This window comes from Sus scrofa, chromosome 4, assembly GCF_000003025.6.
Source record: "Sus scrofa isolate TJ Tabasco breed Duroc chromosome 4, Sscrofa11.1, whole genome shotgun sequence".
In the NCBI taxonomy this organism is placed as follows: domain Eukaryota; kingdom Metazoa; phylum Chordata; class Mammalia; order Artiodactyla; family Suidae; genus Sus; species Sus scrofa.
The window spans coordinates 80,046,050-80,061,885 of record NC_010446.5 but is presented as its reverse complement, the minus strand read 5'-3'; the positions used below and the strand labels follow the sequence as shown (position 1 = coordinate 80,061,885).

At 39.2% G+C, this 15,836-nt stretch overlaps 1 protein-coding gene across 6 annotated transcripts in view; it reads left to right on the top strand.

Annotated features, from left to right (window-relative positions):
• SPIDR (scaffolding protein involved in DNA repair) overlaps positions 1 to 15,836 on the top strand; it is a 315,808-nt gene that overhangs the window by 128,859 nt on the left and 171,113 nt on the right. For all 6 annotated transcript variants that reach the window (XM_021090636.1, XM_021090640.1, XM_021090638.1 and 3 more), the window contains one exon: positions 6,823 to 7,030. In XM_021090636.1, coding sequence (XP_020946295.1) covers positions 6,823 to 7,030 — 208 coding nt within the window. The remainder of the gene's footprint in view (positions 1 to 6,822; positions 7,031 to 15,836) is intronic.

Here is a 15,836-nt window from a genome sequence, read left to right as displayed (position 1 = left end):
TCCCTTCGTTGTGCATTTTGAAGGGGTTCAAGTTTTGTCGATTTCTCCTTTTAAGGGTGTTAGCAGTTGCCTTATATATTGTTGTGAACCTATGTTGGGTGTGTAGATATTTAAAATTGTTCTATATTCTTCTTGGATTGATCCTTTGATCATGAGTTAGTAACCTTCGTTATCCCTTCAAATAATCTTCTTTTTAAAGTCTGTTTTCTCTGATGTGAGTATTGCTACTCCAGCTTTCTTTGGATTCCTGTTTGCATGGAATTTTTTTTTATTACTCAAATGAATTTATCACATATGTAGTTGTATAATGATCATAACAATCCACTTTCACAGGATTTCTAACCATAACCCAAGCACATCCTCCCACCCCACAAACTGTCTCCTCTGGAGAACATAAGTTTTTCAATGTCTATGAGTCAGCATCTGTTCTGCAAAGAAGTTCAGTCTGTCTTTTTTTCAGATTCCACATGTCAGTGAAAGCATTTGATGTTGGTGTCTCATTGTATGGCTGACTTCACTTAGCATGGTAATTTCTAGGACCATCCATGTTGCCAAAGATGCCAGTATTTCCTTCCTTTTAATGGCTGAGTAATATCCCATTGTGTATATGTACCACATCTTTTTGATCCACTCCTCTGTCGATGGACATTTACGTTGTTCCCATGTCTTGGCTATTGAAAATAATACTGCAATGAACATTGAGTACATGTGCCTTTGCGAGTCATGGTTTTCTCTGGATAGATGCCCAGGAGTTTGGATTGCTGGATCAAAATGGTAGTTCTATTTTTTAGTTTTCTGAGGAATCTCCACACTGTTTTCTACAGTGGTTGTACCAGTTTACAATCCCACCACAGTGTACTAGGGTTCCTTTTTCTCCACACCCTCTCCAGCACTTATTGTTTGTAGACTTTTTGAGGATGGCCATTCTGGCTGGTGTAAGGTGGTACCTGGTAGCGGTTTTGATTTGCATTTCTCTAATGATGAGTGATGTTAAACATCTTTTCACGAGTTTTTTGGCCATCTGTATGTCTAAACTGTCTGTTTAGATCTTCTGTGCATTTTTTGATGGGGTTGTTTGTTTTTTTGGTATGGAGCTGCAGAAGGTGTTTATAAATTTTGGAGATGAATCCCTTGTCAGTCGATTCATTTGCAAAGATTTCCTCCCATTCCAGGGGCTGTCTTTTTATTTTGTTTAGGGTTTCCTTTGCTGTGCAGAAACTTTTAAGTTTGATTAGGTCCCATTTGTTTATTATTGTTTTTACTGTCAGTACTCTAAGAGGTGGATCTGAGAAGATGTTGCTGTCATTTGTGTAAGAGAGTGTTTGGCCTATGTTTTCCTCTAAGAATTTGATAGTGTCTGGTCTTATATCTAGGTCTTTAGTCCATTTGGAGTTTATTTTTGTGTATGGTGTTAGGGAGTATTCTAATTTCATTCTTTTCCGTGTGGCTGTCCAGTTTTCCCAGCACCACTTATTGAACAGCTGTCCATTCTCCATTGTGTATTCTTGCCTCCTTAGTATAGACTATTTGGCTGTGGGTGCGTGGGTTTAATTCTGGGCTTTCTGTCCTGTTCTGCTGATCTATATTTTTGTATTTGTCCCAGTACCATATGGTTTTGATGACTGTTGCTTTGTGGTATAGTCTGAAGTCTGGGAGCCTGATTCCTCCACCTCCATTTTTCTTTCTCAGGATGGCGTTGGCTATTCTGGGTCTTTTCTGCTCCCAAACAAGCTTTAAAATATTTTGTTTGAGTTCTGTGAAAAATGTCCTTAGTAATTTGATAGGAAATGCATTGAATCTGTAGATTGCCTTAGGTAGTACAGTCATTTTGATAATATTAACTCTTCCAGTCTGCAAGCATGGTATATCTTTCCATCTATTTGTGTCTTCTTTGATTTCATTCATCAGTGTCTTATAGTTTTCAGAGTATAGGTCTTTTGTCTCTTTAGTAGGTTTATTCCTAGGTATTTTATTCCCTTTGATGAGATGGTAAACGGGATTGCTTCCCTAATTTCTCTTTCTGATCTTTCATTGTTAGTATATAGAAATGCCATTGATTTCTGTGTGTTAATTTTGTATCCTGCGACTTTGCCTAATTCATTGATGAGCTCTAACAGTTTTCTGGTAGAGTCTTTAGGATTCTCTAGGTATAGTATCATGTCATCTGCAGATAGTGATAATTTTACTTCTTCCTTTCCAGTTTGGATTCCTTTTATTTCTTTTACTTTTCTGATTGCCGTGGCTAGGACTTCCAAAACTATGTTGAAGAGTAGTGGCAAGAGTGGACATCCTTGTCTTGTTCCTCATCTCAGTGGGAATTCTTTCAGCTTTTCACCATTGAGAACGATGTTCGCTGTGGGTTGGTCATCTATGGCCTTTATCATGTTGAGGTAGATTCCCTCTATGCCCACTTTCTGAAGGGTTTTTATCAGAAATGGGTGTTGGATTTTGTCAAAGGCTTTTTCCGCGTCTATTGAGAGGACCATAGGGTTTTTATTCTTCAGTTTGTTAAAGTGGTGTATCACACTGATGGATTTGTGGATATTGAAGAACCCTTGCATCCCTGGGATAAATCCCTCTTGATCATGATGTACAATCCTTTTAATGTATTGTTGGATGCAGTTTGCTAGTATTTTGTTGAGGGTTTTTGCGTCGATGTTCATCAGTGAAATTGGCCTGTAGTTTTCTTTTTTTGTGGTATCTTTGTCTGGTTTTGATATCAGGGTGATGGTGGCCTCATAGAATGAGTTTGGGATTATCCCTTCCTCTGCAATTTTTGAAATAGTTTCAGAAGGAGAGGTGTTAGCTCTTCTCTGAATGTTTGGTAGATTCGCCTGTGAAGCCATCTGGTCCTGGACATTTGTTTGTTGGAAGTTTTTTAATCACAGTTTTGCTTTCAGTACTTGTGATTGGTCCATTCATCTTTTCTATTTCATCTTGGTTTAGTCTTGGAAGACTGTATACTTTTCTAAGAATTTTTGTCCATTTCTTCTAGGTTTTCCGTTTTATTGGCGTATAGTTGCATATAGTAGTCTCTTGTGGTCCTTTGTATTTCTGTGATGTCTGTTGTTACTTCTCCTTTTTCATTTCTAATTTCATTGATTTGAGTCTTCTCTCTTTTTTTCTTGATAAGTCTGGCTAAGGGTATATCACTTTTGTTGATCTTCTCAAAGAACCAGCTTTACCTTTCATGGATCTTTTTTAAGGCTTTTCTTTGTTTCTATTTCATTGACTTCTGCTCTGATCTTTTTGATTCTTTCCTTCTGCTAACTTTAGGTCTTGTCTGTTCTCTCTCTGCTTTAGATGTAAAGTTAGCTTGTTGATTTGAGCTTTTTCTTGTTTCCTGAGGTGGGCTTGTATTGCTATAAACTTTCCTCTTAGAATGGCTTTTGCTGCATCCCATAGGTTTTGGAGTGTCATATCTTTGTTGTCATTTGCTTCTAGGTATTTTTTAATTTCCTCTTTGATTTCTTCAGTGATCCATTGGTTGTTTAGTAGCATGTTGTTGAGTCTCTATGTGTTTGTGTTCTTTGCAGTTTTTTTTTTTTCTTGTTGTTGATTTCCAGTCGTATAGCGTTGTAGTCGGAAAAGATGCTTGATATGATTTCAATTTTCTTAAAGTTACCGAGATTGGATTTGTAGCCCAGGATGTGATCAATCTCAGAGAATGTTCCACGTGCACTTGAGAAGAATGTGTATTCTGTTGCTTTTGGATGGACTATCCTATAAACAGCCATTAAGTCCATCTGGTCTGATGTTTCATTCAGGGCCTGTTGTTTCCTTATTGATTTTCTGTCTGGATGATCTGTCCATTGCTGTAAGTGGGGTGTTAAAGTCCCCCACAATTATTGTGTTCCTGTTGATTTGTCCTTTTAAGGTTGTTAGCAGTTGCCTTATATATTGTTGTGAACCTATGTTGGGTGCGTAGATATTTAAAATCGTTCCATCTTCTTCTTGGATTGATGCTTTGTGTGTGTGTGTGTGTGTGTGTGTGTGTGTGTGTGTGTCTTTTTGCCGTTTCTTGGGCCGCTCCTGCGGCATATGGAGGTTCCCAGGCTAGGAGTTGAATTGGATCTGTAGCTGCCAGCCTACACTACAGCCACAGCAATGCAGGATCCGAGGCACGTCTGTGACCTACACCACCTCCCAGTTTTTGTATCCATTCAGCCAGCCTATGTCTTTTGACTTGGGCATTTAGTCTATTACCATTTAAGGTAATGATTGATATGTATGTTCTTGTTGCCCTTTTATTAGTTGCTTTGGATTTGGTTTTGTTGCTCTTTTTTCTTCCCTTCTTCTCTTGTTCTCTCCTCTTCTGGTTTGATGACTGTCTTTAGTGTTGTATTTGAGTTGGTTTTTCTTTTTGTTTGTGCATCAATTGTCAATTTTTGGTTTGCAGTTATTCTGAAGTTTTGATATGAGTCTATATATATATATATATATATGAGATTGTTTTAAGTTGTTGGTCTCTAAACTGCAAGGGCATCTCCAGTGTCCTGCATTTGTACTGTCCTCTTCTCACGATTTCGGATTTTGGTGGCATAATTGTGCATGGATGATTTCGTATCTTTACTGTATATATGTCTTTACTGGTGAGCCTCGTCATTTGTGGTATTTTTGTTTCTGGTTGTGGCCTTTTCTTTTCTGTCTAGAGACGTTCCTATAGTATTTGTTGTAAAGCTGGTTGAGTGTTGCTGAATTCTCTTAGCTTTTGCTTATGTGTGACGCTTTTGATTTCTCCTTCAGATCTGAATGAGAGCCTTGCTGGGTAAAGTAATCTTGGTTGGAGGTTTTTTCCTTTCATCCCATTAAGTATATCATGCCACTCCCTTCTGGCCTTAGAGTTTCTGCTGAAAAATCTGCCGATAACCTTATCAGGGTTCCCTTGTATGTTGTTTGTTTCTCTTTCCTAGCTGCTTTCAATATTTTCTCTTTGTCTTTAATTTTGGCCATTTTGATTACTATGTGTCTCAGGGTGTTCCTCCTTGGGTTTATTTTATCTGGTGCTCGTTGTGCTTCCTGGATTCAAGTGAGTGGTTCCTTTCCCATGTTAGGGAAGTTTTCAGCGATTATCTCTTTGAATATTTATTCTGTCCCCTTCTCTCTTCTCCTTCTGGCACCCCTGTAATACCGATGTTGGTGTGTTTAACGTTGTTCCAGAGTTCTCTGAGACTCTCTTCATTTGTTTTCAATCTTTTTTCTCTTTTCTGTTCCGCATCTGTGATTTCCACTAGTATGTCCTCCACCTCGCTTATTCGTTCTTCTGCCTCCTGTATTCTGCTGTTGGCTGCTTGTAATGAATTTTTAATTTCATCTGTTGTATTTTGCATCTCTTCTTGTTTAAGTTTTATGTCTTGTATCTCTTTGCTCAGTGTTTCCTGTAAGTTATCCTTCTTTGCCTCCAGTTTATTTCCACTGTCTTGCATTATCTTCAGCGTCAACAGTCTAAAGTCTTTTTCCTGGAGGCTGAGAATCTCCTGATCACTTAGCTGTTTTTCGGGGTTTTTTTCCCCTCTCTCTCCTCCGAGTTATAGTTCTCTGTGTTTTCATTTTTATAGGTTTTTGGTGTGGTGACCGTTTTACAGATCATAGAGTTGTAGCCTCTCTTACTTCTGGCGTGTGTCTGCCCCGCTTTGTGGCTGAAGTTAGTATGGGGACTTGCTGTAGGCTTCCTCATGGGAGGGACTGATGCCCGCCCACTGGTAGGTGGAGCTGATTCCTATCCCTCTGGTGGGTAGGGCTTTGTCTCTGGGTGAGATTAGAGGCAGCTGTGTGCCTGGGGGGTCTTTAGGCAGCCTGTTTACTGATGGGCAGGTGTGAGCCTACCTGGATTGTTGTTTGGGCTGGGGCTTCTCAGGGCTGATGGTTGGGGCCAGATTTTCCCAAAATGGCCACCTCCAGAGAAAGGCACGCTGAATGACTATTCCCAAGAGCTTTGCTTCCAATGTCCTTGCCCCACCTCAAGCCACATTCACCCCTATTTTCCCAGGAGGTCCTTCAACAACTGTAGTCAAGTTTGACCCAGATTCCTATGGAGACTTTGCTTTGCCCAGGGACCCAGTGCACATGAAAGTCTGTGTGCGCCTTTTAAGAATGGGATCTCCATTTCCCCCAGTGCCCTGGAGCTCCTGTGCACAAGCTCCACTGGCCTTCAATGCCAGATGCTCCAGGGCTCTTTCTCCTGGTGCCAGATGCCCACACATGGGAGTTTGATGTGGGGCTCAGAACTCTCACCTCTGTAGGTGAGTCTCTGTGAACCAGTTAGTTTCCAGTCTGTGGGGCTTCCCACCCAGGAGGTATGGGGTTACTTGTATCGCATAATTGCCCCTCCTTCCTCTTGATGTGGCCTCCCCTTTGTCTTCTGGGGTAGGACATCTTTTTGCAAGTTTCTCGTCCATTTGGTTGTAGATTGCTCAGTATTTGGTTGTAAATTTTGTTGTTTTTAGGAGAGAAGTTGAGCTCCAGTCCTTCTAATCAGCCATCTTAATCCCATCAGGGTTCAAGTTTTGGAGTGAAAAAGCATGCTTTGTGAAATGATGGGACTGGGTTTTCTGTATGTATAATACTTTCTTTATGATAGTGGACTTTTCCTGTTGTTTAAAATGCATATATGAAATGCAATACGAATGTTAATTTGATTTTTAAAAATGTTACCCTGAGCATGTTATAGTCTCTGTTTTACTTTGCCAAGTTATAGACCATTTTCTCCAGGGAGGAAATGCTATATGAATGTGCTTCTCTTTTTTATGATAATTTAATCATACTTGCACCATATGTCTTTCAGACTTCATTTTTGGTCTTCTTCTTTTCTTAATCTTTTAGATATTAAATCTGGTGTATTAACTGTGAAAATTCTAGAGCTGCATGAGGAATGCACCATCCAAGTTGCCATGTGTGAGCAGTTATCAGGGCTACAGGGTGACAGTCCTTCTCAAGGTGGAGTCCCTGGCCTGAAGGTTCTCTTCACCAAGGAGACTGCACGTTGCCTTGGGGGACTTCCACAAGACATCCTCCACATCTATCCTCCCTGGTGAGTGCAAAGAACTGATCCATGCAATCACTGTGAGTTTGTCTCAGAAGAAATTTTTATCAGGAGCATTTTTGTCACTTTATTATACAGTAATGCCAGGGGAAGGGAGCCAGGATTTGACATAGATTTTATGTAACAGAAGCTCTGACCTTTCTCTGATGGCTTGTTTGTTCTTCTGGCAGCAAAATTTTGATAATTTGGCAAAGTAGCAGGTAGCGGGGATGGTGAGGAGGAACAGCCACATCAAGATTCCTGCCTAAGTGGTGTGTTTTTATGAAATCTGGCTGTTTTTTGTTTTTAATCTTGTTTAGAAATGTCATTTTCATAAGAGTTATTATGTGACAGTAGGATAATACACATTAACTTAGTATTTCTTCGCTAATTACTTTGAGGGGGTAAAATCATGAATTAAGACAAAATAGAGTTTGATCTTAAGGAGCGTAAGCGGTCATTAATGGATCAGAAATCATTTTTAAGGATACCATGTTTGTTTTCTTCTGCATAGGATATTAATTTTTACCACAAAAAAAATAAAGTCATTACTCTGAGGAAAAATTTGAGCAGACTTGTTTAAAGGGCTATTAATTTTACTGGCTGTTTTTAAATTTCGTTCATCTGTAAATTCTTAGATTCAAAGTCAACTTACAGATCATTAAGTTATACTTCCTCTTCAGAGGAGGAATCTTTTCATTGTGTTCCAAGTGAGTAATCATCAGTTTCTAATCTAAGGGTATCTGAGGACAACTTGCATCTCTTTATCTTATTTAAATTTCTCATATATTTTTATTGAAAAATATAAAGTACATATAGAACCATGCACAGATTATAAGTATCCTTTTCATCCAGTAATTATAAAGTGAATACACAGTTGCTATCCAGTCCAAAAAACAGAATGTCCATACTGGAGACTGCAACCCTCTCTCCTTTTTCTCCCTCCTGCCCCAGATGACTATGATCCTGACTTCTGATGCAGTAGACTCCTTCAAGTGTTTGAAAACTTTATATAAATAGAATCATACAGAAATTGTATAATAATGCATTCTCTTTTGCCTGACTGCTTTTGCTTAAAGTTATGCTTGGGAGAGTTACCAATTCTGTTGCACTTAGCAGTTTGTTCATTTTCATTGCTATATAGTATTGCATATTTACTTTAGGCAATTAAGCTTTTCTTCTGTTGACAGATAGTTGTGGCTATCTTCAGTTTTAGGATATTATATATAATGTTGTAAGGACCAACTGTCACTCTGTGGAGCATACTCAAGAATACAGTGCCATTAATTCTCTTCTCTGCGAAATTTCCCATCATCCTATTTTTCCGGTCAGGTGAAGAAAATTTTTTTAATTTATCTTCACCTAACATCATCTTCCTGTAGGTTCATTCTTCTTCTTTCCTTTATAGCAGAATGCCTTGAGGAGTTGCTGACCACTGTGTAAATGCTGGTCTCTTTCTTTGGCTCATGAGAAGTAAAATTAGATCAAGGTTAGCAGCAAAGATTTATATTCACAAAAAATTTCCAAATCCCCCTGGCCTCTTAGACCTTACAGGTACATGAGTTATTATTATTTGACTTTGGGTTGTCTTTAGGTCTGGATCTTAAGGGCAACTCCCTCAATGGTTGGTTGTTTCATTCTTTTAAGGAAAATACAAGGAATTCTGTATATGGTGCTGTATGTGGATTGTTACTTCTAAACTTTATTTGGATGTTTTTTCTCCCCAAGTTTTTTGTTATCATTCTTTGCGGGGTTTTGCTCTGTAAATAGAATATTGGTTATAAAATAAGAGTGAAAGTTAATCCTATGTTTTTCAGTTTTAATGTGTGATATCTTTCTGGTTTTATAAACTCTGCCATCCAGTGGAAAATGAATTTTACTCTCTAGAAAGACAACTTGGACTGATTGTGTTAACCAAGCCAGATGGTGCTGGATGTTAATGATATCTTTAAGAATTTTAGCAAATCTATAAAAGTGAAAATATTTGAAGTAGATGTAATGTGATCAGTTTTTCTGGTGTCATTATGACCTTTTTCAAAATGACTATCTCAAAAGAAGGAAACAAACACATAAATACATGTAATAAATACAAACACATTAAAATTTATTCTTACAAGTACCAAATATATAAAGCAAAATACTTTGGCAAAAATTTTAAAGTATTGGTCATTCCAAAATATTGGTGGGAGTGTAAGTTGGTACCATCTTTGACAATATGTCACAAAAATTAATGTGAGTACACGTTGATATAGAACTTTTGCTACTGGGACTTCATCCTATAAATAAACTCAAATACGTATGAAAGATTTTGGCATAACTGTTTTGCTTAAAACTTTAAAATTGAAAACCAACCCAAAGAGCCATTAACATTGGATGGATTAATAAATTACCATATATCTCTAAAATAGGTGGTCATTTAACACAGTGATAGAGAAAGCATTTCCACTTATAGAAAGATATCTAGATCATGGTATTATTTCACAGAGAGCAGGTCACAAGATGATGCTTGGGGTCACTGAGAGAGGAGGAGCCGTCAGGCCACTGGAGAGGAAAGAGCAGCCCTGCATCTCCCTTGGCCAGCTTGTCTTTTCAACCAGCAGACAAACTTGACTCACTACCAATATTAAATCCTAGAACTCCCATAATAAAATACCACAGCCTGGGCAGCTTCAACAACATAAATTTATTTTCTCCCAGTTTTGGAGGCTGAAAATCCGAGATCAAGGTAACAGCAGCATTGGTTTCCACTGAGTACTCTCTCCTTGGCTTGCAGATGTCCACGCTCTTGCTGTGTCCTCACATAGATTTTCCCCTGTGAGATTACACAGATACATACGTGCATGGTTTGAGCTAATAAACAAATTCAGCAATGTTGCAGGATATAAATCAACATGCAGAAATCACCTATATGCTAGCAATAAATAAAACAAAAAAGGAGGAGTTCCCATCGTGGCTCAGTGGTTAACAAATCCGACTAGGAACCATGAGTTTGTGGGTTCAATCCCTGGCCTTGCTCAGTGGGTTAAGGATCCGGCATTGCTGTGAGCTGTGGTGTAGGTTGCAGATACGGCTCGGATCCCCTGTTGCTGTGGCTCTGGCATAAGCTGGAGGCTATGGCTCTGATTAGACCTCTAGCCTGGGAACCTCCATGCTGCAAGAGCAGCCCAAGAAATGGCAAAAAGACAAAAAAAAGGAAATTAGAAAAATAATTCTATTTATAATTTGGCATCACAAAGAATAGAATATTTAGGAACAAATTTAACTGAGGATATGCAAGACTTGTATAGTAAAAACTACAAAACTTTGCTGAAATAAGTTAAAGAAGACATAAATAAATGGAAAAAATCCCATATTCATGAATCAGAAGCCCTTAATATTGTTCAGATGATGATAGGGTATCTACAGATTTATTGTAATCCTTATCAAAATTATAACAGCATTTTTTTTTCCAGAAGGAGACAGGCCATTCTAAAATTCATGTAGACTATAAAGGAATCTGGAATAGCCAAAACAATCTTGAAAAAGAAGAACAAAGTTGGAGGTGGCACCAGGAGGGATTATGCAAGCCACCACCATCCCTAGGAGCAGTCCTGTGAACAACTGCCACCTCCATCATCAACCCCATCCGTAGCAGCCACCTGACTCCAGAGAGGTAACAAGTCACTGTTGCTCCCATTGTGTGCTCTGCATGCACATGAATTGTCACCACTGCCAAGAACTCCAGGACTGGGCACCAGCCACTGCATCTGTACACTTGCTGTCAAGGGGATCACAGACAGAAAGTTAGACAGTGTAAGATGATAGAGAAATATGTTTCAGACAAAGAAAGAAGATGAAAACACACAAAAGCAAGTACATGAAGAGGAGCTAGGTAGTCTACCTGAAAAAGAATTCAGAGTAATGATAGTAAGATTTGAGGAAACGAATATAAGAACCCATCAAGAAGTTACAAGAAATGTTTAACAGAGAGATTTAAAGCACAAGCAAAGAAGGATGAACAATAGTCAATATTTGAAATGAAAAATACCCTAGAGGGAATTAATTAGCAGGATAACTAAATCAGAAGAACAAATAAGTGAGGTGGAAGACAGAGTGGTGGAAATCACTGCCACAGAAAAGAATAAAAAAGAATGAAAAGAATTGAGAACAATCTAAGAGACCCCTGGAGTTCCTGTCGTGGCTCAGTGGTTAATGAATCTGACTAGGAACCATGAGGTTGCGGGTTTGATCCCTGACCTTGCTCAGTGGGTTAAAGATCTGGCATTGCCGTGAGCTGTGGTGTAGGTTGCAGATGCGGCTCAGATCCCCCACTGCTGTGGCTGTGGTGTAGGCCAGCAGCTATAGCTCCAATTGGACCCCTAGCCTGGGAACCTCCATGTGCCGCAGCAGTGGCCCCAGAAAAGGCAAAAAGACAAATAAATGAGAGACCCCTGAGACAACATTAAATGAACCAATATTTGCATCATAGGGGTCCCAGAAGAGAGAAAGGGCCTGAGAAAATATTTGAAGAGATTATAGCCAAAAACTTCCCTAATGTAGGAAAGGAAACACTCAAGTTGAGAAAGTGTGGAGAGTACCATATAGGATAGACTCAAAGAGGAATATGCTAAGACACATACTAATCAAACAGAAATTAAATACAAAGAGAAAATACTAATATTTGAAAATCAAATGATTGACAAGGGCTTAATCTCCAAAATATACAAACAACTTATGCAGCTCAATATCAAGAAAACAACCCAATCAAAAACAGGCAGAAGCTCTAAATAGACATTTCTTTAAAGAAGGCATACAGATGGCCAGAAAACACATGAATAGATGTTCAGCATCACTAATTATTAGAGAAATGCAAATCAAAACTGCTAGGAGGTACTACCTTACACCACCAGAATAGCCATCATCAAAAACTCTAGGAGTTCCCGTTGTGGCGCAGTGGTTAACGAATCCGACTAGGAACCATGAGGTTGCGGGTTCGGTCCCTGCCCTTGCTCAGTGGGTTAACGATCCGGCGTTGCCGTGAGCTGTGATGTAGGTTGCAGACGCGGCTCAGATCCCATGTTGCTGTGGCTCTGGCCCGGGCCAGTGGCTACAGCTCCGATTGGACCCCTAGCCTGGGAACCTCCATATGCCACAGGAGCGGCCCAAGAAATAGCAATAAGACCAAAGGAAAAAAAAAAAAAAAAAAAAACACTATAAGCAATAAATGCTAGAGAGGGTACAGAGAAACGGAACCCTCTTACACTGTTGGTGGGAATGTAGAGTGGTACAACTACTATGGAAAACAGCATGGAGATTCCTCAAAAAACTAAAAATAGAACTCCAACAATCCAACTCCTAGATATCTATCCAGAGAAAACCATAATTCAAAACGATACATGGACCCCCGTGTTTTTTGCGGCACTGTTTACAATAGCCGAGACATGGAAGCAGCCTAAATGTCTATTGACAAAGGGATGGATGAAGAAGATGTGGTACATCTATATGGTGGAGTATTGCTCAACCATTAAAAAGAATGAATAATACCATTTGCAACAATGGATGGACCTAGAGATTATTATATTAAGTGAAGTTAGTGAAAGACAAACATCATATGACCACTTACATGTAGAATCTTAAAAAAAAGAATACAGGAGTTCCCGTTGTGGCGCACTGGTTAATGAATCCGACTAGGAACCATGAGGTTGCGGGTTCGGTCCCTGCCCTTGCTCAGTGGGTTAACGATCCGGCGTTGCCATGAGCTGTGGTGTAGGTTGCAGACGCGGCTCGGATCCCGCGTTGCTGTGGCTCTGGCGTAGGCCGGTGGCTACAGCTCCGATTCAACCCCTAGCCTGGGAACCTCCATATGCCGCGGGAGCGGCCCAAGAAATAGCAACAACAACAACAACAACAACAAAAGAATACAAATAGACTTATTTGCAGAACATAAACAGACTCATAGACTTCCAAAACAAACTTATGATTACCAAAGGGGATAGGTTGAGGACAGGGTATTACTGAAGGTTTAGGACCTGCATGTTCACACTTCGACATATGAAATGACTGTCCAGTGGGGACCTGCTGTATAGCACAGGGAATTCTACCCAGTATTCTCTGATAGTCTGTATGGGAAAAGAATCTGAAAAAGAGTGAATGTGTGTATATGTATAATAGAATCTCTTTGTTGTACAGTAGAAATTATCACAATATAGTAAATGCACTATACTTGAAAAAATTTTTAAAAATGAAAAAAATAAGAAAATATGAAAAGCAACAGGTAACTTACAAGGAATCACCATAAGGTTATCAGCTGAATTTTCAACAGAAACTCTGCTAGCCAGAAGGGAGTAGCAGGATATATTTAGGGTTATGAAGGGGAAGAACCTGCAATCGAGAATATTCTAACCATGGAGACTCTCATTTAGATATGATAGAGAAATCAAAAGCTTTATAGACAAGCAAAAGCTAAAAGAATTCAGCACCGCCAAACCAGCTTTACAACAAATGCTAAATGAGCTTCTCTAGAGGAGAGGACAAAAGAGAATATTGAAAACACATTTGAAATTAAGAGATCAGCAACTTAAAACAATTTTGCATTATATAGAATGCTATATCAAAACCTCATGGGAACCACAAACCAAAAATCTACAATAAACACACTCATACTTTCTGACTTCAGAACTTAATACAGAGCTGTATAACGAAAACAGTGTCATATTGGAATAAGGACAGAGATAAAGAACAATGGAGTAGAATAGAGAGCTCCAAGATAACCCTTTACATATGTTGAAATGGTTTTTGACAAGGGTACCAAGACCATTCAGTGAGAGAAGGACAGTCTTCAAAAAATAGTAATGGGAAACAGGATAGCCATATGCAAAAAAAAATTGGGACAGGTAGAAAAATTAACAAATGATCAAAAACCTAAATTTAAGAAATCAAACTATAAAACCGTTAGATGAAAATACATGGGGAAATCTTCGTAACACTGGATTTGGCAGTAATTTATTGGGTATGATGCCGAAAAAACAGTCAGTTTAAAAATAGATCAATAGGAGTTACCGTTGTGGCTCAGCGGAAATGAATCCAACTAGGAACCATGAAGTTGCAGGTTCGATCCCTGGACTCACTCAGTGGGTGAAGGTTACAGCGTTGCCGTGAGCTGTGGTGTAGATTGCAGATGCAGCTCGGATACCAAGTTGTTGTGTCTGTGGTGTAGGCCGGCATCTGTAGCTCTGATTCAGCCCCTATCCTGGGAACTGCCATATGTCACAGGTGCGGTCCTAAAAAGCAAAAAAAGCAGAAGAAAAGATAAATAGAACTTTATCAAAAACTAAAAACATTTGTGCATCAAAGGACAGTATTGAGAGAGTGAAAAGACAACCCACAGGATGTGAGAAAATGTTTGCAAATTATATACCTGCTAAGGGATTCACACCTACAGTGTATAAGGATCTCCTATAACTTGATATAAAAAAATAAGCAGTGCACTTTGAAAATGGACAAAGAATTTGAATAGACCTTTCTCTGAAGAAGATATATAAACAGCCATAAATACATGAAAAGATGCTCAACATCACTAGTCGTTAGGAAAATACAAATCAGAATCACAATGAGATACCACGTCATACACACCAGGATGGCTATGATCAGGAACCATGGGAAATAACAAGTGTTAATGGGGGTGTAAAGAAATAGGAACTCTTGGAGTTCCTGTCGTGGCTCAGTGGAAACGAATCTAACATCCATGAGGATGCAGGTTCGTTCCCTGGCCCTGCTCAGTGGATCTGGGGTTGCCGTGAACTATAGTGCGGGTTGCAGATGCAACTCAAATCCCGCATTGCTGTGGCCGTGGTGTAGGCCAGTAGCTGCAGCTCCAATTCATCCCCTAGCCTGGGAACTTTCATATGCCTTGAGTTTGGCTGTAAAAAGACAAAGACAAAAAAACTAGGAACTCTTGATCACTGCTGGTAGAAATTGTAAAAGGTGTAGCTGCTGTGAAAAATTGTTTGGCTGTTCCTCAAAAAGTTATACACAGAATTACCATTTGATCCAACAGTTCCTCTCTTTGTATATATCCAAAAGTATTGAAAATAGGGACTCAAATGGTTACTTGTATGTCAGTGTTTATTGATAGCCAAAAGGGAAAACAACCCAAGTATGAATAAAGAAAATGTATATACATATTGTGACGTATTATTCATCCTTTAAGGACTGAAATTTTAATATATGCTACAGCTTGGATGAACCTTGAAAACACTATGCGTAATGAAAGAAGCCAGACACACAAAAAGCAAATATTATTTGATTCCATTTATGAGTTACTTAAAATAGGCGGATTCATAGAGACAGTAGACTAGAGATTACCAAGGGGTGAGGGAATTAGAGAGTACCTTTAATAGGTATAGAGCTTCTCTTTGGGATAGCAATAAAGTTTTTGAAATAGACAGTTATAATGGTTATACATTATGCATATATTTAATGCCACTGAATTGTCTGCTTTAAAAAAATGTTTAAATGGGAGTTCCAGCTGTGGCGTGGTTGGTTAAGAATCCAACTGTAGCAGCTTGGGTCACTGCTGAGGTGCAGGTTCGATCCCTAGCCCAGCACAGTGGGTCGAAGGATCCAGCATTGTCACAGCTGCAGTGTAGGTCACAACAGTGGCTCAGATTTAGTCCCTGGCCCAGGAACTTCCATATGCTGTGGGTGTGGCCATAAAATTTTTAAAAAATGGTTAAATGGTAAAATTTGTGTTACATGTCTTTTGCCATCATAAAAACAAATGCAGAGAGTTCTCATTGTGGCGCAGTGGAAACAAATCCAGCTAGCATCCATGAAG